Source organism: Sparus aurata, chromosome 16 (genome assembly GCF_900880675.1).
Source record: "Sparus aurata chromosome 16, fSpaAur1.1, whole genome shotgun sequence".
Lineage (NCBI taxonomy): Eukaryota > Metazoa > Chordata > Actinopteri > Spariformes > Sparidae > Sparus > Sparus aurata.
This window is the reverse complement of record NC_044202.1, coordinates 1,399,601-1,425,508: the sequence shown is the minus strand read 5'-3', so window position 1 is coordinate 1,425,508 and position 25,908 is coordinate 1,399,601. Positions and strand designations below refer to the sequence as shown.

At 42.7% G+C, this 25,908-nt stretch overlaps 1 protein-coding gene across 1 annotated transcript in view; it reads left to right on the top strand.

The window, feature by feature from the left end:
* Positions 1-21,237, top strand: part of LOC115565890 (neuronal PAS domain-containing protein 3-like) — a 105,231-nt gene extending 83,994 nt beyond the window's left edge. Inside the window, exons 7-9 of the mRNA XM_030391538.1 lie at positions 9,295-9,442; positions 10,217-10,332; positions 15,149-21,237. Of these exons, the coding sequence (XP_030247398.1) occupies positions 9,295-9,442; positions 10,217-10,332; positions 15,149-16,785 (1,901 nt within the window). The 3' untranslated portion in view covers positions 16,786-21,237. The remainder of the gene's footprint in view (positions 1-9,294; positions 9,443-10,216; positions 10,333-15,148) is intronic.
* Positions 21,238-25,908: the final 4,671 nt, after the last annotated feature.

Below are 25,908 nucleotides of genomic sequence, written 5' to 3'. Positions count from 1 at the left end.
TCAAAGATTAACGGCTGTTTTATACCAAATCACGTTGGTTTGCAGTTCATTTTTACTCTTGATACCGATATGAAGTTGTTTAATCGATAGAATATCAGAAAATGGCGAAAAATGTCCGAGACGACGTCCTCAAATGTCTCGTTTTGTCCACAAACCAGGAGATATTCAGTTTGTGGTCGACCTGTTCCCGCTCTGGCGTCTACAGCAGCAGTCTTTCTAGATTTAAACTTAGTTAAAGTTTCCACTTAGACAATCCTCTCTCTCGTGTATCTTTGAAAAGTTTCCTCGCCGCAGCAACTCTACAATCTTATTACCCTTGTCAGGAGGCATAATACACTCCGCCTCACGCACACAGCGAGGCAGAGGTTTGGTGTCCCTGTTTAGTGGCTGTCTGGATGATTTGCGGCGTGCTGTTTGTTGCTGCAGTCGGATCTTTACTGTGGTGGTAAAAGCTGAGGAGGCGTTCAGAGCTGCACAGCGTTTCACGGCGTGTCGGAGGCAGTGAAGGCGTTTGGGCGGAACGCCAAATAATAACAACCGCACAGCAAGGACAACACGGCTGATGGGAGTCACGCCGCAGACAGAGGTTACAGGAAGATGCTATCAGATACTTTCTGCTGCAGTCACACTGAGTTTTATCTGCATCCACATTAAACATCATCATTTATTTACAGCGTGTGTGACCAGAACTTTATTAACGTTTCAAGGCCTCTGAATGATTCTCTTGTCTTCTGTCAGCAGACCTGATGGTCAGAGAGTCGATCCTGTAGGTCTGAACAGTGTCTTTAAACAAACCGAGACAGTAAACATGTTCTGAAGTTCAGATACTCCAGTAGAAGTACTGATTCAGCTTGTTTCCTCCGGTAAAGTAATAGATTACAGGCTCTGACATGTACTCAGAGTATCAGAGTAAAAAGTCTCCCTCTGAAGGACATTTGTGCTCAAAGCTAACGGAAGCTCACGTCATATTAATAGAATTCAAAGACTATTAAAGTTAAAGGTAGAATCAGTAGGATTTGTCCCAGCTGTTCCTGAACGCACCACAAAGACAGTTGATTGTTGAGTCTCATTCCCAGGACGTCAAATAGACACATGTTGGGTTGGTAAAGCGTCCCGAGCAGCAACAAAGAGAGAAAATCAGAAGATCCAGGCAATAATAAATAAATATATAAATAAATAAATAGATAGATAAATAATAGATAATCCTGCCTGCAGAGTCACTATAACTCATGACCAAACTAAAACATGTCACACACCTCGCCAGAAAAAAGAAAAAGCATGACGCTCCCTCAAACTTTTTCAATTACCTTCTCCGAAACTTCCCGAGCTCTGAACATCCAGAGTGGCAATCAGGAAGTGACTCTACGGCGGCCCGGCGGGGTCAGACGGAACAAGGAGGGGGGAGGTTAGGATGTGTAAAACATGAAAAAAAAGGAAGTGAAATATGGAGGGAGATTATTCCTCCGTGGCTGCTGTGAGGATGGGAGGTCAGGGAGGCGAGCCGGCAGCAGGCGGTTTAAATGACTTGGTTTTAGTCGAGCGTAGTCTAATACAGCACCTTCACTCACCTCGGCTGCTCGTTTTATTCTTCCTCTTTCAAAATTAATTTCCTCTCTGAAAGGGGGGCTTTCAGAAATGGATGGCTACGGGGCGGCGAGTCTTTTCTCTCCCCGTCAAACGGAGCGCCGGCAGATTGTTCTGAAATCTGCCTTTCTGTGGGCAGTTTAATTTGGTGGCTTCATGAACTCGCCGCTGATTGTGTGGGAACTGATTTCAGAGCCGCCGTCTAATGATTCTCGACTGTTTCAGCAAACGTGCCGAAGCTTTTCCGTCTAATTGGATGGTGACGGGTCCGGTTAGCGTGTTTGTGAGTGACGGCAGTGTTGGAAAAAAAAGTACCCAGAAAAAGTCACACTGAGTAAAGGAAGTCATCCTCGAAATAGTACCTGAGAAGTAAAAGTACTTAAAGGGATATTCCGGTGTAAATTTAATCCATGGTCTAACACACCGTGAAACTGTGTTAGACTCCCTCTCGAGAGATCAAGTTAGCAGACCGCTAATTTACGGAGTTTTATCAAAATCAGAAACGACCACAGGACAACAATACACTGCAGTAAATGGATCCAAATATAAACCGCCACCAAAAAGCCACAAATAATGCTCAGAACAGCACCAAACTTCAGCAACGGTACAAATAGGGTCTCAGCACATAGTCCGGGGCATATAACCTCCGCTAGCTTAGCTGGATTTCTATTGGGAAGCTAAAAACAGATTTCAACTCTCCTCCATCAGCTTCCGGGTCGGGAAGTCCCGACGCGACGATTACCGAGTGCGGTTAGAAATGCTCAATTCCGTTCTTTTCCCTGTCCGCTCTCGATAATAACTGTTATAAACTGGCAGGTAAGACACATATGAACTTTGATTGCTTTTCCATGGAGTCACAATCATACATTTTCATCCATGAGCCGCGGAACTCTACTGCACTCGGTAATCGACTCGTCGGGACTTCCCGTCAACAGGAAGCTGCTGCAGAAGAGTGGTAAATTTAGTCAGCTTTTCAGTAGAAATCCAGCTAAGCTAGCGGAGGTTAGATGCCCCGGACTATGTGCTGAGACCCTATTTATACTGTTGTTGAAGTTTGGTGCTGTTCTGAGCATTATTTGTGGCTTTTTGGTGGCGGTTTATATTTGGATCCATTTACTGCAGTGTATTGTTGTCGTGCGGTCGTTTCTGAGGTTGATAAAACTCCGTAAATTAGCGGTCTGCTAACTTGATCTCTCGAGAGGGAGTCTAACACAGTTTCACAGTGATTTAGACCATGGATTAAATTTACACCGGAATATCCCTTTAAACTGAACATGTCTTTGTTGAATTTAGGTTGAATTTAGTTTCTCTCTTCTCACGATGTTTTGCTTGAGCTCTGGTTAGTTTGGCACAACAACTACTTGGTGAGCGTTAGAAAACATCGTGGTTTGGATTAAAATACCTCGAGATTCTTCAGCGTGGACGCACAAAACATTATCGTTATCATCCCTCTGAGAATACGAGGAAACCACGAGAGGAGAAAGGAAGCGAGGAAATGGAACGTCAGAATAGTATTGAGATTTTTGAGTGTGTCCTCTCGTTCCAACATGGTATTTATATTTATACGTCATTACGTTTAGTTGAGAGTCTTTCAGGATTGTTGCTCTCTTGTGTCTTGGAGTTGACGGATGATAACGACTTGCGATGGTATGAAATAAGAAACTGGTGAACGTGTGCTGTGGAACCAGAAGCAGCTTCCTCCTCAAACTGCAGGAAAAAGTTCCCACAATATTTATTTACTAAAGTATTGATTGAAACAGATTATAGTATTTTTTTTCCTTGCTCCGTCTGATTGCACGTTTTCAGTTTGAGTCCAAGAAAAGCCTGTTTTTTATCAAAGCGAGCTGAGTTTGTAGTTTCTGTGTCGTGCAGCAGCTGCAGGTTCTTTAGGTGAGAAAAAGACTTTGTGCAGAACAGCAGCAGCTCGCGGCCTCAGATTTTTTAGAGGGATTTATTTCCACGTCTGCTGTCGGTTCTCCCGCTGCTGCAGGAGTCGGATAGTTAGGGAATCGATCAAGGTGTATTTTAGAGGGATAGCCTGTTCTCTCAACAGGGATCTAAATTTTAAAAGGCTTCTTTTTAAGTGGAGGACGAGGCGTGATCCCTCTCTGTGAAAAGGCGTCGCTCTCTAAGTCTCTATCATTACCTGCTGACAGCCGGTCTTAGCTCGGGTCAGATCTCAAAGTCAATCTGTCCTCGTTTCCACCGCGAGAACAGAGAGAGAAAGACGGCGAGATGGAGGGGGAACGAGTGATTTGTAGGCAGAGGAAAGAGGGAAAAACAGAGAAATACTTGGCACAGGGGAGGAAGAGAGAGAGTCGTCTTCTCTCAAAGAACAGGAGAGAAATGGGAGTGAGTGATTCGCCGACAGAAGAGAGGACAAAATGCTCATTTTCTCAAGGAGAGACGAGTAAAGAGGAAGATGTCTCACTTGGAGGGAGAAAGAGGAACGTATAGAAGAGAAAATCACAAGAAATCAGGTTCAGCTGTTAAAAAGAAACGGAGGAGAAACTTCAGATACGAAGAACAACGAGGTTCTCGTGGTTTTATAGAAAGAAAGTAAGAATCTACTTCATCAATTGAGTTTGGATAAAAGAGAGATGTTGCAGGAAAGAGGACAAGAAAAACGCTGTTCTTTCACAATAAAAGCAACAGTCAGGAGAAAAACAATGGAGGCGAAGTTAGAAACACATCTGGTTGACTTTCACAATAAAGCTCACTGACAAACGTGTGCAGTTTGTAGTTCAGGAAAATCAGACGTGGAGTTAAAATGTAATGACTTAGAGGACTCTGAGACAGTGAGAAGTTGTTTTGTTTATGAAGCAAACGGGTGATTTTTCATGTGATGAGTGCAAACCTGGCAACCTGCTGCTCCACAGTCCAAACATGATGACTATGAATGTTCTTAGTTACAAAAGAAAGACAGAAAGAAAGAAAGAAGGAATGAGAAGGTATTTTCAGAAGGAAATGTGGAAACGAGAAGACACGACAGAAGAAGGTTCACTCGTCTTCTTACAAGAAGAAGAAGAAGAAGAAGAAGAGGAAGAAGAAGAAGAAGAGGAGAGATTTTCCACGCTGGTTCTCAGGGAGTCAAAGGAGAACAGGAGGGAAACTGTCAATAAGAAGAAGGAGATGTTCAGACATAATCAGGAAGAAGAATAAAAAGAGGAAGAGGAGACAGAGAAAGGAAAGAAACCAACGGAGAGACGACAGAAAAAGAGGACGAGACAGACGGGATGTTTTGGTGAGAGAGACGATGGAGAGACATTCAAATTCAACGGGATATAAAAGAGAGCGAGAGACGAGCAGAGGAGTGAAAGCTCGGTGGATTTAAGCCTGCGGGCGTTTTAGCAGAGCTCGTCTCTCCGGACTCACTCTGCCTTTAATGAATCCACACACACACACACACACACACACTAACACACACACACACACACACACACACCTGTGAAACTATCCACACAAGTGTGTTAGTAAAACACACCGAGAGAAAAAAAGCAGGAGTCTTTTGGGAGGAGCGAGAGACATGGACAACCTCAACGACACACACACACACACACACACACACACACACACTCACACACACACACACACACACACACACACACACACACACACACTCACACACACACACACACACACTCACACACACACACACACACACACACACACAGCTTTGTTCTTACTTTTGTACTATCAGAGCGTTAACAGCTGAGACGTGGTGACATCATCTACGCCCGCCCTAGAGCCTACAACAGAACAGCCAATGAGTGTTCTCCTCTCTCTTCTTCTTCTTCTTCTTCTTCTTCTTCTCTCCTCCTGAGCCAGTTAAACGCCAGCCTCCGGATGATTGATGTATCATGCAGCCAATGAGCTTTCAAATCCAGTAATATATAGTTTATATGAGTTTTTAAAGCCCTAAACTAAAACATGATGTACGTTTATCACGTGTTTTGCTCTTTGAACACCGAAGCACTTCAGAATATCTGAATATTTCCAACAAAAACATTGATATTTCTAACTGTTGGCTGTTTGTTCCAGATATTAAATTGGTGACGTCTTGTAGAAATGATCCAAATAACTCACATAGAAGTGGACGAACTCTCAAACTGTTCTGCGTTAAACCAGCAGAGGGCGACAGAGCGTCCACCTCTTCTTTCTCTTCTTCCATCCCTCCATCCTCTGGCAGAGCGAGAGGACGTTTCCATAATTTCACAGCTGTATAAAGAATGAAATGTGAGACACTCAGTCACACAAACGGGATCAAGGTAATCTGGAAGGTGGCTGGTTAGACTGAGGAGGAAATCCTGCAGATTAAGAGGAAGAGATGGAGATAAACAGAGAGGAAGAGACGACAGCGGTGTGACATTGAGTGGAAGAGGAAAAAAGAAGGGCGAGCGACGGAGGAAGTGAGGAGAAGAAAGCGAGGTGGAGAGGCTTTAAAAGGGAATAGAGCCTCTTTAATCTGCTGGTCTCTCTCCTGCAGCCTCGGGCGAGCCTCCAGCACTCCCTCTCTCTCTCTCCCTCCCTCGCTCCTTCATTAGTGGGCGATCAAGAGAGAGAGGGTGATTTAATGGAGGAGTACGAGGAGTAAGAGGAGGAGGTTAACATGTGAACCTCACCTGCACGACACAGAGAGAGAGAGGAGGGTGGAGGCGGGAGGAGCAGACGGAGGGAGGCGGCGTGTCGAGGTGGTTTATGATCCGGGACGCGTTCAGTCACAGGGTTCTGGTCTCCACCCGGTCCAGGTTTATTTATTATGGGACGTCGGTAACAAACATGTAATTTACACTGTTTATAATACGAGTTACCTTCATTTTACAGGCGTGTATTACGTCTGCGTAGAATAATACTTTCAACAAAATGTCGATAAGAAACTGTGATCTGGACCAGAAATAAATATATTTAATTTTATGTTCAGACATAATAACACAACTGATCTGTAGTTTCTATAACGACGAGACGAGACAGAAACAAACAGCTTGTTTATGAACGTTTGTCTCATTAACTCATTAATATTGTGAATATTAAAATTATCAGTTTGAATTTCTGCTACAAAACGACACAGCGCTTCATTAACGGTCGGGTTTGTAAGAAACTTGGAACTTTAACAGTGAAATAAATATCAACTAAAGTTTAATTAATAACACATTTAACATTATTAGATATGAACTGATAAATACGTGTCACCCAAAAGATCCAAAATCAGGATCAGCCAACAGGTCAACGTCAGTATTGGTTATATATCCTCAGATGTATTGAACTGTAAACATCCTGAACATCAGCTGACTGTGTGTGTGTGTGTGTGTGTGTGTGTAGGTGTGTGTGTGTCCTCTCTTCCATTGGACATGCTGATACACTGAGCTGCTCTCTGAGGACCTGCAGTCATCTGAACAGGCAGTGTGTGTGTGTGTGTGTGTGTCTGTGTGTGTGTGTGTGTGTGTGTGTGTCTGTGTGTGTGTGTGTGTGTGTGTCTGTGTGTGTGTGTGTGAGCTCTCATTGTGTCGTTATTTACTCTGCCGTACAAACAAAGCAAGGTCACATTCAAGGTGACGTGATCTCACCATCTCTGCCTTAACATGCAAACAAGTTATTCTCTCTCTCTCTCTCTCTCTCTCTCTCTCTCTCTCTCTCTCTCTCTCGCTCGCCCCCGAACAGACAAATAGAGAGAGCGAATGAGCGCCGGCCGCCCGACCAAAGTCAATTACAGCAGCCCTGGGGATGTCGTCTTAAACAATGCTATTAGTTTCTAATAGTTTTTAATTACTGGCCTTCTTTTTATATAAATCACCCTCTTCTGTCTCTCTCTTTCTTCTCTGTCGTGGTAAAAACCTATTTGTGTCCGTAATTAAATGGAGGAGAGGGATATGAATTTAGTGGCCCTCGCTTCTCGTCTCCGACTGTTTCTGTTTGAGCGGCTCCTGATTAATGCCAATACATATTGCTTGAGATAACCATTTAGTGGTTAATTTAGCCAAATTTATTGCCTGCGTGCCGTCGCAGGGCGGAGCAGGGGTGGAGGAGGGTGGAGGAGGGTGGAGGAGGGGGCTGCCACCTCCAGAGGCCACAGGAACCCGTCACAGTGACACAGCACTATCTGGTGGAGAGTGGGCGGTACTGCAGTTTGTTCAGGTGTGTGTTGTTATCATCGAGGTAAAAAAGCATAAATACAACGCAGAAAAAGGTAAAAGTTGTGTATAAGAATCTGTGTTTGCAGTTTTTTGGGGGTTGTGATGTGTTGAAGAGGAAATAAAGAAATGATGAATGGAAAACAGGAAGGTTGAGAGACCGACGGTGGTCAATAAGTGTTAAATGATTAAAGTCAAACTTTATTATCCCCAGTGAAACTGGTAACACTCACCTTTCTGTCAGTATTTATTTTAAAAATGTTCCTTTTACAAAGTCTGATTTATATCATATTTATAGTCATTGAGGGATCAAGTTTAACATTATTATGGATCACAACCAAGTTCTCAAAAACTACTGGTTCCATTCTTTATGTTTGACTCAAACGCAGCTCTGGTAAAGTCTGTTTTCAGCTGTAGTTGTGCAGGTAAACACACCGACCTCTTCAGCCTCTCTCCCGTCTTCTGCTGCCGATCACACGTCCTCTCTCTCGCTCTTTGCTGCAGGAGTGTTGTGATTCCGATATAACACAAAAGTAGTCCTGAACAGATTCTCACAATGACCTTTAGGGCTCCGTGACAAGGCAGGCTAACATGCTACAGTTAGCAAAAGTGTGGATGAGATGGAGTCTCACGCTGAGGTCACAACTATTAAACTGACGTATTTCTTTCATCTAAATTTTTCTAAATTAGTGATCACTTCCATAGCTGCTGTTGCTACTGACATGGCAGTGCTCATTAGTTAGCAGCTTATAAGCTCACATATTGTGGAAATAGTCAATCTGCACTTTCTCCAACAAACAGAGGACTTTCTGTTTGCATCTGTAACTCTGGAGCAACCTCGCTGCAGATACGAGCCTGATAGGTGGCTGTTGGTTGTAAAACAACAATGGTGACTCATCCAGAGGTTAGTGTCGCTGCTACAGCATCAGATATATCAGAACTGGAGAGTTCAGTTAGTTTGATTTATCAGCTGCCCTTGCCGGGTCCAAACCGTTTCTAGCGCCGCCTACCCAGACGAATCTGTGGCGTCAGGTTAGCAAAAAGCCAATTTCAGTGTGACAGTGTGCGCTTCTGTTGCTAGCTAGCTTACAGCTAATATCTGGACAGTTGTTATGTTGTTGACACAAGACAAAAATCAGCTTCGCTCACACTGAACAGAAACACTGGTCTTCTCAGGTATGCTAACGTGCTAACAGTCAACAGGTGAAGTTCTGGTTTAGTAAAACTTAACATGTTCGTATCAGCTGGAAAAACACATTATGGACACGGTGTGTTTTCAGAGTCTCAGGTCTGACAGACACACACAGAAACAAGCTACACAAACACACACACACACACACACACTCAGCGGCTGGCAGTGTGTGTTGGTCTGATTAATGACGGCAGCAGCAGAGCAGCTCTCAGCCAGCTGTCACCTGACATCTGATGACTGACCCTCCCTCCCTCTCTCTCCCTCTCTCTCTCACCTATTCTCTCTCGCCCTCTTTCGTCCATTTCTTCCTCTCATGGCGAACAAGCTGATTGGCTCAGAGTATCAAACAAAATCCTGCCTGCCTTAACAAACCTCCCTTCTCCCTCTCAGTGATGAATAAGGGTCAGAGTGTGACGAAGTACTACCGGTGGATCCAGAAGAACGGCGGGTACATCTGGATCCAGTCCAGTGCCACCATCGCCATCAACGCCAAGAACGCCAGCGAGAAGAACATCATCTGGGTCAACTACGTCCTCAGGTCAGAGGTCGCCATCGTAGCTGACAGATTGATCCGATCTACACGTTTACCAAACTTAATCTGTCATGAGTGAAGATGTTCGGAGAGGCCAGAGATTAGACTAATGAACGAATATGCACATAAACGCAACAAAAAGCAAACGATGATGGATGAATGCATAAATGCATAAATGCAACCACTTAATCAAGTAGTTATGTTAATTTATTCGATGGAAATTACACTAATAATTTACACAAATGCACATTAAATATGAGGATTCTGCTGTGTGATTAAACATGAGACACCAGAAACCTTTTCTGCGTTCTTACTTTCTGTTTTCTGAGTAGTAAAAGTCAGTCGAAGTGTCGTAGTCCACAGAACAGTTCTGGAGCTTCACAGTAAAACAGAGTTGCAGCATTCTGCTGAACAACTGAAGCAGCTCGGGGACGTGAAAAACAACCAAGAATTAACAGAAATTGGCTCCATACAGCTCGTCCGATGTAATCCAAGTCTCCAGATCCCAAACTGATTTGAAAACACGTTATTTGCATCCTTTTTAAAGCTGGAATCTTCACTGTAGCCGCTAAGCTAAAGCGTTAGCGTGCATCTCGTCTGAAGGGTTGTCTGAAGTCTTCAGTGTCTTCAGGTGTTTTGGAGAATTGCTGCAACGCTGTTTTGCTGTGAAGCTCCAGAAACTGGAACTAGAAAAAGAAAAGAATCATATGAAGCCATGAGTATCAGAGAGGGGATAAATGAGCTAATGTGTAAAAACCATCTTCTTGTGTTTCTCCACAGCAATCCGGAGTATAAAGACACGCCCATGGACATCGCTCAGCTCCCCAACCTGCCCGAGAAAACATCCGAGTCCTCCGAAACCTCCGACTCTGAGTCTGAGTCCAAAGAAAACTCTGGTAGGTGGAAAAAGAAGCATTACATATCATCAGGAGATGATGAGATGAAATGTTTTACTGAGGAGAGGTTGGGAGGGAGACAAAGACAGGAGACGAGAGTAGAAACGCTGCCCTCGAGAGGAAGATGTTCATTAACAGACAAATATTCTGACAGCGTTCTTTTAAAACCTGTTCGACTCTTTACAAAACACCTCTCCAAATTGTTTCCAGTATAATAAGCAGCAGTAAGAGATACAGCCTGAATAAGAGAAGCCAAAGATATTTTATCAGTTGGTGCCAGTGTGCCGTCCGTGCCAGGCTGGATGGCGATGAACGCCAACCGCTGCAGGGACTGAGCGCTCACTGGCAGCGCTGCAAACTGCCACCGAATGACATAAAACACGGCATAACTCCACAGAGCGCAGCAGAAATACCTCCAAACTTCACACAGCAACACAAAAAAGGCCACAAAGCTGCACAGAACAGCCTCCAAGAGGTGCAGCGACATCCCACGTTTACCAGCACGACGCCGCCGCATGCAGCTGCTTCTCCACATTTTCATGTCTGTGATGTCGACAGAGTTTCTAACTTTCACGTTAAATGTGGCGACTTCTGCAGCCCGGCGAGAGACTCTTTATCAAAACAGAAACCTTTGAGGGCAGAGCTTCACTCCTCTGTCTCAACAAGTCATCAATATGTAGAATAGAATAAACAACCCTTAAAGGAAAACACAATTTCATACTGTTTTGCTTTGTTTATATTTTATGACCGCCATTTTTTAACAACCAGAGCGACTGTAGGATGTTCTGACTGACCCACAGGAGGATAAACAAAGGAAGCACCTGTGGTCAGGAACAGTAATGAAGGCGTGCAAAACCAGGAGCAAAACTTGTAAAGAGTCGATGTAGTCCACTAAGATTTTGTCAGCAATGCTGGTAAACTAATGAAACGTACAGTGACCCAATGATGCAACACAACGGTCTGGCACCAGAACCAACACTTGGTTCGCTTTAGTTGAAAAGGGTCAAATTACTGTAATCAAAATATGAAAATGATGTAATAAGTTCATCAATAATAATTGAAGAGTTGAAGTCTGTCATAACGCAGCTTCTTCCAGATTTGCTCGACATCGTTGTCAAAAGTAAACTTTCACTTCTCCAGACAGCTTATAATCAAACACGTGGATCCTGTAAAAGAGACGCCATCGCAGTAATGGCGACTTGTTTACTTCTCGTACGTCCTTGGATGCGTCTTTAGGTGATCTGACACAAGATAGAAGGATCAAATCATGTCTAACAAGTGACATTATCAACAGTTAAACCTTAACAACAGCTCATTTTTTGAGCCACTTACGAGATTAGAATGAAATGAAAAATAACAAAACATTTCATATCAAAATATTTCTGTTAAAACTTCCACTGCAGGGACCTTCAGCTAATGCGAGCATTCACACAAGAGAATAAATTAGATGTTAAAAACACTGACGTCTGAATTCAGATCCAGAAATATAAATCAAGGATTAACTTAACTGTGTGTCACCGACATTTCAAGCAGCCAATTCTGCAGGAGACAAAGCTCGCACGCTGCCAGCGGAGCTGAATTTAAACCAATACATGGCCTCCACCTTGAGCATAATATTATCAAGTCCTGCAGCCTGTGTTGGCATGATGAGAATCAGTGCCAGCTGTTATTCTTGCTGCAGGAGAATGATTCTGGCACGCTGTCGGCTGTAAACTGACGCCAGCTGCTGCGGGAGGCGTCCAGCTTCAGCCGCTCCAACAGGCCCGAGGTGCTCACACTCAACACCGCCTAAAATGAGATGTCTGACCTTTGACCTTTGTTCTGTTAGGACAGAGTTTACACAGAGCCGGAGAGGACGCGTGCGAAGGTGCCAAAAAACAGAAAGAGGCTTTTTCTCTGTGTTTTTATTATTGTTTCATTTGTGTAATACAACGTAAGAACAATGACGTTAGGATAAAAAGTAGAGAAGAGTCAGTTCACTGTTATCTTTAAGGTTGTTAATAAGAAAATGATTTACAGAACAGCCTCAGAAGTGAGTTCCAGATCAATCAATCACAAGACTAACAGAATTATTTACAGATGCTGACACATTTTACTCGGATGATAAAATTAAATTATCTGTATGTGACATTCGTTTGAGCACATTATAAAAACAAAAAAGACAAGTGTTGATAACACTCACTACAGCACCCAATGTGGATTAATCCGCCGCTGAAAATAGACCCCAATGAATGAACTCCTTTCTCTTCATTGTGTGATTTAAAAGGACGATGAACATCAGGAAACTTCTGGGACAAAATCTAGTTTCACTGTCTTGAGTAGGAACCAACAGGCTCGGAGTTATTTACTAATGATTGTTGATTTTGGTCGTGAGATTACTAAGAAAGATACAGACAAGCCAGTGTTACGCTTTACTTTGCATTAGAATAGAAAATGTAAAAGTCGAGAGAAAATGGGTGATTTTCATTACTGGGTCTTTCAATTGTTGGCATTAATTTACATGTAAGACCAACTGAGGACGCGATCAAGGCATTAATAATCAATCTACGCTGACGATGTTGATCAATCAGTTGATGAAAAGTTGATCCCATGATGCCAAAAAAAAACAAATACGTTTGTGGATAAAAAAATCTGAAGAGAAGTAATCCTGAATAAACAAATGTGTAAATTAGAAATTGATTAATTAATAAAAATTAAATGGTAAAATAATACACAAGTGAGGATTTTTCCTTTTTTTCTTGACTGTATATTAATATCTGGTGCATTTAATGGCATTTACTTAAAGTATTGAATCATTTATTTATGTATGATGTTGGCTCGTGTGTGTCGGTCCTCCATACGTTCCCTTCCTGATCGAAACATGGAGCAACAAGCCTCTTTATTTTTATACTCACGGAAGAAGGATCCTTCAAAAGTCAGATTTTAAGAAGTATAGTCAAAATCAAAATCGCCGAAGCCTTTCGAGTTCAGGTTAAGTTCCAAAAAACAACCCATAATGCAACTTGATGGTATCTTTTTCTGTTTTGATACGTTTGACAGATTTTGGACCAACAGCATAAAGAAGTCCAGGTCCTTTTGGTTTGAAACCTGACAAATCCTGATGTATGACATTTTTACAGGCTCAGTCAATAAACCAAACCAAGCCCTCCCTGGGAAACACTTAAAACCGCAGCTCCGGTTTTGATTCCAGCCTGAGAATAAATCTGTTTTGCTTGGAAAGCGCACTTAATGAAGATACAAGGTTTTCCCCAGACACGGCAATTGAGTCGACATTTCAGGTGCCATGAGGGAGTCCGAGCGCTGCCAGCTGGGCAGCCGCTGGCCTCAGTGTGCGCTGGCAGGGTTTGAAGTGTGTGTGTGTGGTGTGTGTAATGGGCTGGACAGAGCCAACATGCCTGAACAGCAGCAGCTACAGATACTGAACACACATCAGTGCGTCCGCAACACAACACAACACACGGAAATCCTGTCTGGAAACATAAAAGATCAACACCTGGGAGTCAAACACACCGCCTGAATCCTGAAGATCTTAGTCGAGACGAGACGGGTTTTAATGACTCGCCTGTTGCTTTTATTTTTATGCAAGAATGATTTGTTTCTTTGGTAAGAATTAAACTGTCAATGCTTAAAAATGGGAGTCGTTATCTTATTTTGAAGGGGTGTGTATAAGGCTGACCTCCCTGTCTTCATAAATGTTTTTCACGGTTGTCATTCAGTCGATTATGTCATTGTTTGAAGTAATTCTTCTTACCACCCAATGGCGGTAGTCCGTTTTCGTCATTCAGAAAGAGAAAGCAGTAAACTCAGGATTGCGGATACCAGGGTGGGAATTTCATCATTTTAGGGGCACCAAGGCCATTGAGTAAAATTTGATGATTTACCTTTCACATTGATACCATAACATCCTAATTTATAGCAAGTTAATGTCACATTAGAAAACATTTTTATTTTTTAAATGAAAAATTTTGGTGACACCACACTGAATATTAGTGACGGTATTGAATATTTCTCCCAATAGAAATTCCCCAAAATTATGCCAAAGCACATTTCTTCCAAACAAAAACATTTATAATAACCAGCAGGAGACCACTGATGTGTGGAGTGATTTTGGTGACACTACAGTGAATAATTATTGAATATTTTTTGTAGAATCTCTTTTCGGTGTTGCAGTTTGTAGACGGTCCCTGCGCCCTCGTCTCACAGCTGGCTGACCATACAGACCAGAGTTAATGTCCAGACGCTCGTTTTGATGAAAATACAGTTGCAGCTCGTTGTCTACCTTACTACGGTAGTTAAGAGTCGTCGTTTGTGTTTTAACAATGTTTCGCTTTTGAGTTAGATCAGATTTGATCCGGGAGGTTCAAATCTGTTTCCAGCTGTGCTGTAAGTTTCGTTCTTCTGTTTTGAGACGTTGCTGCTGTTTGAGAGGCTTTCATGTGAGATCATCGTGATGATGAGACTCCACCTGCGCGAACCGCGGACTCACTGAATTTACTGTGTGACTACTGTGCACTCGGGTGTCTGTAATTAAAGGCAAGAACACTACGCTGACCGGGCCAGGGGCACAGAGGCCAGAGAGTGGGGCAGTGGGGCCATGGCTGCCGTGGCTGCCGTGAAATTCCCACCCTGGCGGATACACAAACCAAGGATCTCAAACAAGTTTCATTGTAAACTTTAAATATTTGTTGAAATATTTCAGTCTTGAGCAAAGTGAAAGACCAAACAACCGCAACATCCTTAAGTCGCTACAGATCAAAGTGTTGTTGATGCTACACAGATTCTTGGATCTTAACCAACTTACCTCTTTACCCAACAGACAACGAGAAGTCCGAAGGGAAGCCGGGTCACCAGGCAGAACGCAGCGAGGACCCGGAGACGGACAGTAAACGTCAGCAGCAGCCCGGCCAACCACATTGCTCCTCCGAACAGGAAATGAAGCGGCAGGAAGAAGGAGACAGCTCGAGCAACCCAGAGAGCCAGGACAGTGACGACAGCCTGGAACCTTCAGACGGAGAGGTGGAGGAACAGGAGGAGGCAACGGGAGGAGGCGGAGGTGGTGGAGGAGGAGGGGGAGGAGGAGGAGGAGGAAGGCTGGGGAGGTTAGCAGGACTGGGAGGGTTGGGAGGACTGGGTGCCATCGGAGGATTGGGTAATCTTGGCGGGCTTCACATTAAAGTAGAGCACTACGGAGAAGGGGAAGAAGTACAGTTGCACAACTCGCAAACATCTTCATCAGAAGAGGAGGAGGAAGAGGAGGACGAGGACGATGACGAGGAGGAGGAGGACGGAGACGTGCAGGATTGCGACAGCGCCAACGCAGGAAACAAGCTCCAGAAGAGGCGGAAGAGGAGGAAAGTGCAGAAATGGGACGGATCCCGAAGCAGAAGACTCCGTCTGTCCTCGACCACACCGAGCCCCAGTGCCATGGGCGATACCACACCGCTGGTTGACCCCTCACAGGCCACATCTGCCAGCTCCTCCCACCTCCTCACCTCCTCCGGCTCCCCTAACAGCGCAGGTGCGGCGTCCTCGGTCCTGAAAATCAAGACGGAGATGGCAGAGCCGATCAACTTCGACAACGACAGCAGCATCTGGAACTTCCCGCCCAACAGAGAAATTTCCAGAAACGAGTCCCCGTACAGCATGACCTCCAAGCCGGCCCCTCCGGGCAGCCATGAGACCTTCCCCTCACCCCAGGGAGGCGCTCTCCAGGTGGCCATCCCCGACTCCGTCCTCACCCCTCCGGGAACCGAAGGAGGAGCAGGAGGAGTAAGGAAGCCTCCTTACAACGGAAGCTCCGCCCCGTCCTCCGCTTCCAGTGCTGCGAGTTTAGCTCCTCCCTCCAGCGCCTCCTCTGCTGACCCCCTGTCCCCTCCTCTCTCCGCCTCCCCACGGGACAAGCAACAAGGCACTCCGACCACTTCCTCCTCTTCCTCATCCTCCTCGTCCTCATCAACTTCTTCCTCCTCACTGCTGTACTCTGGTGATCTCGAGGCGCTACAGCGTCTGCAGGCCAGTAATGTGGTGCTCCCGTTGGTCCACCGGGTCACGGGGACTCTGGCGTCCACTAACACGACGGCTCCACGGGTCTACACCACCGGGACCATCAGGTACGCACCGGCGGACGTCACCCTGGCCATGGCGCAAGGCAACCTCCTTCCCAACGCTGCCATGAACTTTGTTGACAGCTCGGGGTTCGGCCTGGACCCTAAGACGCCCATGGAGATGCTCTACCACCACGTCCACAGGCTCAACATGTCGGCAGCAGCAGCCGCCGGCCCATTCGTTGGTTCTCCGGCTGTGACGGGCGCCAACGGCGCCCTGGGAGGCCAGATGCCGACGGCGGCCAACGTTTTCACCACGGCGGAGGGACTTTTCTCGACGCTACCGTTCCCGGTGTACAGCAACGGGATCCACACCACGCAGACAAGTCTGGAGAGGAAGGAGGATTAACGCAAAACATTCAAGACCGTATTACTGTGTTCCTGGAATCAACAACTGTGTCAAAGTAAAAGACTACTCACTAGTAAAAAAAAACAAAAAAAAAAACATGAAAGACTATTTACTTACTATCTTTTATCAACACAGCACTGTGTTTCCGAGAGGGGAGAAAGGACAGGAAAGGATGACAAATGTACTCTAGCACTTTGAATCTGAGCAACTGAGCTTGTGTAATAGACATGAATGACCCTCAAACATGTCCCTCTTTTTCTATCTTTTTTCTCTCCTCCTCCTCATCTTCCTCCTCCTCCTCCTCTCCGTCTCTCTCTCTTCGCTCCTGTTTCTTGCGATCAGCAACGTTTTTTTCTCTCGAACAAATGAACAAAAAAAAAAAACAGACTATTCTTTATTGTAAAGAATTTCCTTTTTTGCCTACAGAGAATTCATATTGCCTACGGACTCCGCCGGAGCCTGACGGAGATAATTTTTATTATTTGACTTGTTTTCTGTTGCGTCTTTATGAAGATGCTGATTGTGTGTATTTAAAGGAGGACGGTACAGGGATTTGTAACGGACAGGAAACTCTACGTGGCGCTCCTCCGTATGTATCTTGATGTGATCAAGGCTTGAAGAGAAAGTTTTTAAACCGAGAAGAGGGAGCGCTGTTGCACCTCAGACAGGTCTCAGAGATAATCTTTTGAAAAAAGGTTTTTGAGGACGTTTCTCGATTGAGGGAATAGTTTAGAGAATTAATGCTGTTTTTCTCTCTTTTCTTTCTTTTATTTGTTTTTTTTTATAAAATATTCTAGCTCAGATTTAACTTACAAATCAAGCATTAAGAAGAAAAACATAAAAAAGCAATTTCAACCGGGTAATGACCTGTGAATTATCGAATGTTACTACTTCCTCTTTTATCCCAGGAGTTTACCTACAGGTCTCGCACCAAACATAACCTCCTCGACATCTCTTCCCATCTCAATCTATCGTTCTCTCTCGCCGTCTACCTGATCTATAATCTCTCCGTCTACATTTCTGCCTGTCGATCTACAGATTCATGGTGCTACCGACCGTCCAGTAACCCTGATTCAGCTGGCTGATGTGGGTGCTGTAAACGAACCCACAGCTCGTTGACAGACTGATCGTTGGTTTTTTGTTTTTTTCGGTTTTGGAGGGGGAACAATTTTAAAGTCTTTTTTTTTCTCATCTGACCTTCAGGAAAGTCAGAAACACAGCAAGAACCTTAAGAACCTCTAAATCAACGACATCTCCATGTGTCATCTACATATCCCCCCTTCGCTTGTCTAAAATAATCTGATTGGGCCACGAGGGGCAGCTCCGCATGGCAACATGGAGTTGATTGGTTGAATTTTAGGCTACATAATTTTATTTTTACTTGTTTTGTATTTTCTAACTTAATCACTTTTGATTCTCAGTGAAACTGAGGCTAATACACTAGTGTCACTAACTTGAAAAATGAATGTTGAAAACCTCGACCGGCTCCTGTTTGATCACTGTTTTTTATTTTGTGCGACTACTTTCTTCGTCCTCTCCTCCTCCTCCTCCTCCTCCTCCTCCTCCTCCTCCTCCTCGTCTTCTTCCTAAACCAGAATCACCTCCACGAGATTTTTTTCTAAACAATCCACTCTCTTCCATCTCATCGCCGGACCCTGTGATTAAAAACCACATATCAACAAGGAGATTGTAATAAAAGACATGCATTTTCAATCAATCAAATCAATCAAACAATCAATCCAATAACTACAAGAAAAAAAAAGAATATGAATTTTTTGAGGAAGAGAAAAAAATAATCACATTCCTTTACACAATGTCGTCTTGGTCGTTGTTCTTTATGTTTTGTGTTTCTTCTTCCCGAGCCTCCGTTGCCAAAAAAATGAAATGTTTAAATCTCACAAGTTTGGTGTTTTACAGCACTGTGATTCTCGTTCATTTGTAACTTTTATTTTTTCTCTCTACTTTTTTGGGTAAAAAGAGTTTCCAAAAAAAAAAAAAAAAAAATGATGAGAACAAGTAAAAATTAAAGCGGTAAAAAAAAGTATAAAAAAAAAAAAAAAAAAACTGTCACGACATCCATCTTTTTAAAGTTGACAGCCCCGTCTTTACCATCCCGTCATCCTTATTACCCAGTGTGATTACGCCGTAAAAACGTGTTACCGATGTGTTTAGTGTCACTGGCTGTCAAAAAGTCTTTCATGGCGACTTCTCTCTCTGTGTGTGTTGACTATATGCAGTATATACTGAGCTACTGTAGCTGTTTTTGTCCTTTGTCTTCTCTGTGCTCTCTCTAGTGTGGGGGAGGGGCGATGGGCGGGGCTTAAAGCGAGAGACAGAGGGGGCGGAGTCTGACGTCCCTCTTTCCCTCGCGCCCCGTCTCCTTCTCCACCTCCCTCTATCTGCAGTCTTAGTGAAACCAGTGGAGGTTTGTGGAATTTCGTGTTCGGTGGCCTTTGCAAAAAAACTAAAAAAACGTTTGTAGAGTCCACCTTTTTTTTCCTCGCTGCTTCCTTTTTGTCTTTGTAAGACCTCTTCTTTCGTTTTCTGTTCAGGTTTTCTAAATCCTTCTTCTCTTTCTCTCTCTGCTGTTGCTTTTTGCTGTTGTGTAGTCTTATACAAACCTCTTTATCTTGCTGTCCTTTCTCTCAGAGATGAAAAAGATTCTTTAACTAGCTCAAAGGTTTATGGAGCCATGTTTTTTGCCACTAAGGAATTCTGGGAATCGCAGTTTCCGGCTCTCGCGTACAAAGTATTGAATGACTAATAAATATTTACACTATAGAGAATTAAATTATGATGAGGAAAAGCCTAAAGTAGCATTTTTAGATGTAGTCCCGGAAAAACCACAAAAGCCTCAGTTGTGAAACATTTCCCAGAGTCCCTTGGGGCGTCTTGTGTGCATTGGGTGTATTTCATTGGTTCTCACCGAACTTGTTGACTTCCTGCGCAAACTTCTCTCACGGGACGAACAAAGTTACACAAGTGGTTCAAGGGGGGAGAAAAAAAAAATCACTATTTCAGGACACGTAATAAAAAACGGTTTTAAAGATTTCTAAAGAAATTAAAAGAAGAAAAAAATATTTCGCACTATAAATCTATTTTTATAGGTGTTTTGGAAAAACTGAACTGCATGTTTAGTAAGTTCGTCCGATGCGTTTCACGTGATCGATCCCTCGTTCTTTCCGTTCTAACTTTTCGGTCCAGCGGTTTCTTGTGTTTTTTTAAGTCTGTCGAGCCCAAACGGGGGGACGCGATGGAGGCCTGTCGGAAGAATAAAAGTCTGTATTGTCAAAAACCCACCCGGCCTCCAATCCCCCCCCCTCACATCAGGAAAAACAATCTGTAGCGTCTGTGCTTTCTGTGGAGAATCAATGTCTTGTTACTGCGACTAACATGTAAAACAACAACAACAAAAAAAAACTGCTTCTGGAATTTAACGATGGAATTTATTTATTTTTGTGTTGAAGAAGATGAATGTGATCCGGGCCGCTCGATCTGTCGGTTTGATTGGTGGGTCGTCTGTGGTTGAATGTTAAATTCAGTCATTTCAGGAGCATTTTGTTTCCGCGCTCCTCTGGATTTTAGCGTTTTCTACTTTTGGTGGTTTTTGCGTGAAAGCAGGGGGGGCGGGGCACAAACGGATGGCAGGGCCCCATTTGGTAAAGACAAGGGGATTCTGTTTCTGGGTCGGGTCGGGTCGGGGGTGGGGGGAACATAACTCAGACGAAACCAGGAAATACACCCACATGTAACAAAAACCAAACAGCCGGTCCAAGCTGTTTCAATGTTTTTTCTGTGTTTTATGTCGAAAAATGAAAACTTTGCTGGTGATTTTAAAAACGTTAAAAACCTTAATCACAGCTGCTGTCAAAAATACATAGTGTTTAAGAATTACAAATATTGAAAAATCACTTCATTTACCTGTGAAGAAACTGTGTCTGTGTTTTTAACTATTTCTTGTACAATTATACAGATTCTTTTATGAGGAACTTGGTGCCAAGTAGCTGAAATACGGGAGAGAGGGAATCTCTTATTATCAATGTTAACAGTGTTATAAAATTCTAAATACAAACAAATTAAAATATTAAAAAAGAGAAAACTATGGTACATTTCTATTTTTTTGTTTTGATTTTTTTCCCCTCGCAGAAGAGGGGAAAAAAAACACACGACTAACTGATGCTAACTTTGAGTGCCTGGCTTATTTTTTATTATTATTATTATTATTATTATTATTATTATTATTTTCAAAAGACATCTTTTTGAGTTCATTTACCATGAATAATGCTGCAAATCCGAAAATGTACATACTTCATTTTTATAGCAGTTGTTCTTTTATAAGTTTACTAGGTTCTCATCCGATCAGAGGAACATGTCACACACATGGTCGTCTTTCTGTAACCCGGTTTTGACCATCTTACAGGTGCCATATTCATAATAAAAATTTCTCTCGAATTTGTTACCAGCTTGCATCATTTCTTCTGTTTGACACATTCAGCCATCCCTCGCCCTGAAATATTACAAAAGCTTCTACATCAGTATTCCTGCTTTTCTTCCTCTTTACTTCCTGTTTGTTTTGAACGTGTGCTCATTAAGATTTGAGGGAGGTAAAAAACAAAACTAAATGCATTTCTCTCTGTCACTGCGTCTCCTTGACCTTCCCTCGCAGCGTTTTGTTGGAAAGATCAGAGGAGATGCGGCACAGTGAGGGCGGCCCGGAGGCGTTTTAACCTTCAGGTACGTTTCTCTGCTGCGGAGACGACGACGTGCTCACTTGGGAAAATACTGTTAACGGCTGTGGTGATCTGGGGCTCACTGACGGTGAAATCAACACTGATACGGTGTCACTTTATTATCTGCCTGCACACAGGAAGGTTTCTGAGGGGTCCGAGCACCAGGGGGCGACTGCACTGGTTTCAAAAATTAGTTTGATTGTGTGTAAGCTTATGAGAAAATTACCCGACTTCTCACTTGATTTATGACCTCGGTGAACAGTTTCCTGATGCGTTTGTGGCCTCAGTCCATCGATCGCAACATCTGTTGTCTCATTTAGAAAAATGTTAGCAACTATAAGTGTTTTATAATTAAGTTGAACATTTAATGAGGTGTTTTGTGTGTTTTATGTAGAATAACGTGCTTGGTAACATTTTGAAGTATAGATTTATATAGAAGAACTCAATACCAGATGGAAAGATGACGGACAGTCAAACCAACGAGAAATTCTGGATGCCGTGTTTACTTCCTGGTTATGTGGCCCAGTTTCCCCCGCTGGCCCCGCCCATGAGCGCCTGCTCCACCCATTGACTTTACATTGTGATGACATCACAGATTTTTAAATCACTTTTCTAATCTTATTCATAGTATTGAAAATATAAAACATCCATGGATTAAAACTGTAACTACAGATGTCTGTTTTTTGGGCCTCGGAGGAATTTTTCGCTGCACTGCTTCCGGTGGCCACTCGCGGTATTGCAGCTTGTGTGGCCCAAACAGCAGCGCAAGGATGTTATATTACATCTGGACACACGTTGGAAGCTGCTCGGTGGCGTTTTGAAGCCAAAAAAAGCACGAGGAGGCTTCGAGTCGAGCCGGCTAACGTCCGGTTTAGCGCTAACAGATAAAATGATTTAATCGTGCGACTTTTTGCGGGGTTGTTTTACTCCACGATGAAAAAGAACGTGATCAGAGGCCGTCGACACAGGAAGTAGTTAGACGTAGTTCGTAAAACGGAGATAAATCACGCTGCGTTCAGTCTGATTATTTATATCCATCCATCTCTTGTATCCAGGCCTCCTCGTGTCTCTCCCTTTTATTACCTCCTCTCCTCCTCCTCCTCCTCATGCAGTAATAAGAGCCGAGAGGTCAGTCAGTCGACCCTCTGAGGCCGACCAGCCAACTTTAAATATTTCACACTATTTTAAATGAGCGCACATGAATGATAGATCACAGGCAGCGCTGGTGTGTGTGTGTGTGTGTGTGATGAGGTGCTCGGACCTGAAGCTCCTTCTAATAACCCCTGGCTGTCCGTCTCAGTGAGGAGGTCTGATGTGGAATTTAGATCCGACAGCGCCGGTCGTTCACCGCAGGCGTAACGAGCGGCCTTTCATCATCAGCCGTGACGGACGGATGATGAAACAAAGCGTTAGAGATGAAAACTCGGGGGCTGATCTCACTAATTCCCAACATGCACCAGAAGTCAAAACATCACCAAAATCTGTAGAAGCATTTTAGAGACACGCCGTCGCTACTGAAGACACGATGTGACGTTTTAGTTCCTGGAGAAAAATGCTATTCTGTGTTTCATGTTGCATTGTGGAATCATTTCAGTCTCTTACAGTCTGCAGAGAGATAATTCTCAGTAGATCAGTGAGTAAGTGGAAGAGAAAGAGGAAAAATATTATTTTATGTCTATAATCACTCTCTGCTGTCATTCTGGTTTTACTGCTCGCCGCTCAGACGGTCACAAAGTCAAATAATACAGAAGGAACTGAGACAGAAATCCAGAATGACAGTAAAGTATATAATATATTTGCAGCACTCTATGAAAAAATATGTAATTGCTCTTTAACTGCAGGAGCAGTTTTGTATCCTGAATAATCAGTCAGATAAAAACACAAGCTTTTCTCAATTTGTGTCCTGTTTATTAACAAAAGTCAAAATATATTTGTTTAGGTACGTTTTTATTAAATAAGTTAACGTTTATAAATGCTGCGTATTTTCCTCAACCTAACCTCAAGTTTTGGAGCCTGAACCTAATGAGCGTTTGACACCGTTAACAACAGTCCAGAAGTCATAATATGACATTAAATTAGATTTACTCAAGGACCACTTTTTACTTTCACTCCACTAATATTGTACTTTTTTACTATTTTACTATTGAATTTAACATTTAAAATATTACCGGCAAGCAGATTTAATATGTAATATTTGATATAATAATATTAATATGGGACTCAAATGTATTTCTAATTTACACTTACTTGTACTTTTGATACTTAAGACTTTTACTGGAGTGCTAGTCCTAAATAATTAGTATTTTAACGTGATATCATTACATTTAACTCAAGTATGACTTTTAGGTCTTTTTTATGCTACTTATGTGCGGAGCTTTATTTTGAAATTCTAACTGGATGTTATATTCCAGCCCTTCAGAGGAAGTAAAGGTTTTTTTGTTTTTTTTTATGTTTATTACCTTTTTATCATCATGTTACTCTGGAACAAAAATTATGTTGAAACAGTAAAACTAAATATTGTGCAAAGATAAACGAACATGTAAAAGAAGATAATAAAATTTGAAGGTCAACAAGCAGATTATTGTTAAAGTGACACATTTTTGAATGGAGTTTGGTCTGTCGAGGTGAGTCTATGAAAGAGATTTAATAACATCATCAGACTTCCTACACTGTGTCCTCCTACAGACAGACAGAACATCAGTTGACCTTTGACCTCCTGTCAACCAGAGGCTGCTCGCTCGCTGCTGTTGAAGCTACAGCTGTGAGGTCATCAGCAGTAATCGACCATCACAGCACTAACGAGCGTCAGGCTCGGTGTTGATGCTGTCAGTCATTAGAGCCAGAGATCTGAAGAGATCAGTTTTAATGAACCCCTCTCCACATGTTCAGGTCCGTTATCTGAACCTGCAGTCAGAGCGAGCCCGGCGTAGTTTACATGGAATTAAATATTTAGGACGTCTTCTTTTAAATTCAGTGAAAACATCGAGGCGCCTTATTTTTGCATTTAACATGAGGATTACACATTAAACATTAAGTCTACATAAAATAAGTATTTATGTGTATTTAGTTTATTTAATGTAAGTTTATTTGCTGAAACATGAAGACAGAGTACCGTTTAAAGATAAACCACAATTTAAAAGACTAATACAAAATTATGGTCAACAAGCATTGTATTGTTAAAAAGGCACATTTTTGAATGGAGTTTGGTCTATAGAGGTAAGTCTGACAAAAGGATTTAATACAAAGATGCCTGTTGACAATCAAATTTTGAGGCTTCTGTGAATGAATATTGATGATATTCCTTTAAAATGGCACTTTTTTTAAATGGAGTTTGGTGTGGCAGGTGTTGTTAGGCTGCAGGTTTCTCTGTGTCCTTTTTTCTTTCCTTGTTTTCTCAAATGTCCCATGTTTTCTTTTGGTCTTTTTGTAAATCTCACATTTTTTGCACTGAGTCTGGTCTACAGAGCTGCTGACCTTCAACCATCTGCTGTGGAGGAAGTAGAAGAATCCGGCTCGATTAAAAGGGAAGGCAGATATTGATAATAGTGCGTAACATTTAAACATTGTGGAGGTATGTTACCCTCAGCTGACACTCTCTTCTCCTTCTTCTCCTCCTTCTTCTTCTCACAGAGTTAAACACTGGTTCACACAGAGCAGGTGGAGAGGTGAGGTGTGTTTTCACCAGAGTGGAGCTGCAGAGACATCCAGAGGATCAACGGTGAAACTACAGGTGAGCTCATCGTTCATCAGCACCTGCAGAACTTTATATCTGTTTAGATAATCACAATCAACGTGAGAAAAATAATAAGGGACAGATTTTTATGAATTCACAACTACAAGTTAAACAAAATGCTCTGCTCCTCCTGTTAAACATCATCATCATCTACGGAAGCCGGGAGGGCCACGTGAGAGGAGTTTTGTTTCTAAATAGATTCTCTCTGTGTTTATGACCAAACAACAGGTGAAAGAAAAGTTCCTCTTCTGTGAAAACATGATTTTTCCAGGAGAAAAAAATTTTTCATTTACATTTTTTTTTCTTTCATGTGAAATCAAGAGAAAAAATTAGGAGAAAAAAAACTATTATGAGTGAAACAGTGAAAAACAGTTTTGTAGGAGAATCTTTTTTCACGTGTGAATTTATGTTCCACCATTTGAATTTTGTCCATGTTTTAAACATTTCTCCTAAAAGAAAACTTCCTCACAAAAAAAAAATCCATTTCTTTTCATCCCTAAAAATCCTCCAGGAAATGTTAGTTTCACTGTTTCACACATTAATAATTTTTTTCTCCTGTTTTTATTTTTAAACTTAAATCGTTCATGTATTGTTCGAGTATTAGGGCCAGCAAAAAAAACAAAAAATCCGGCACAAGGTAAAAAAAACCTGAAAAAAAAA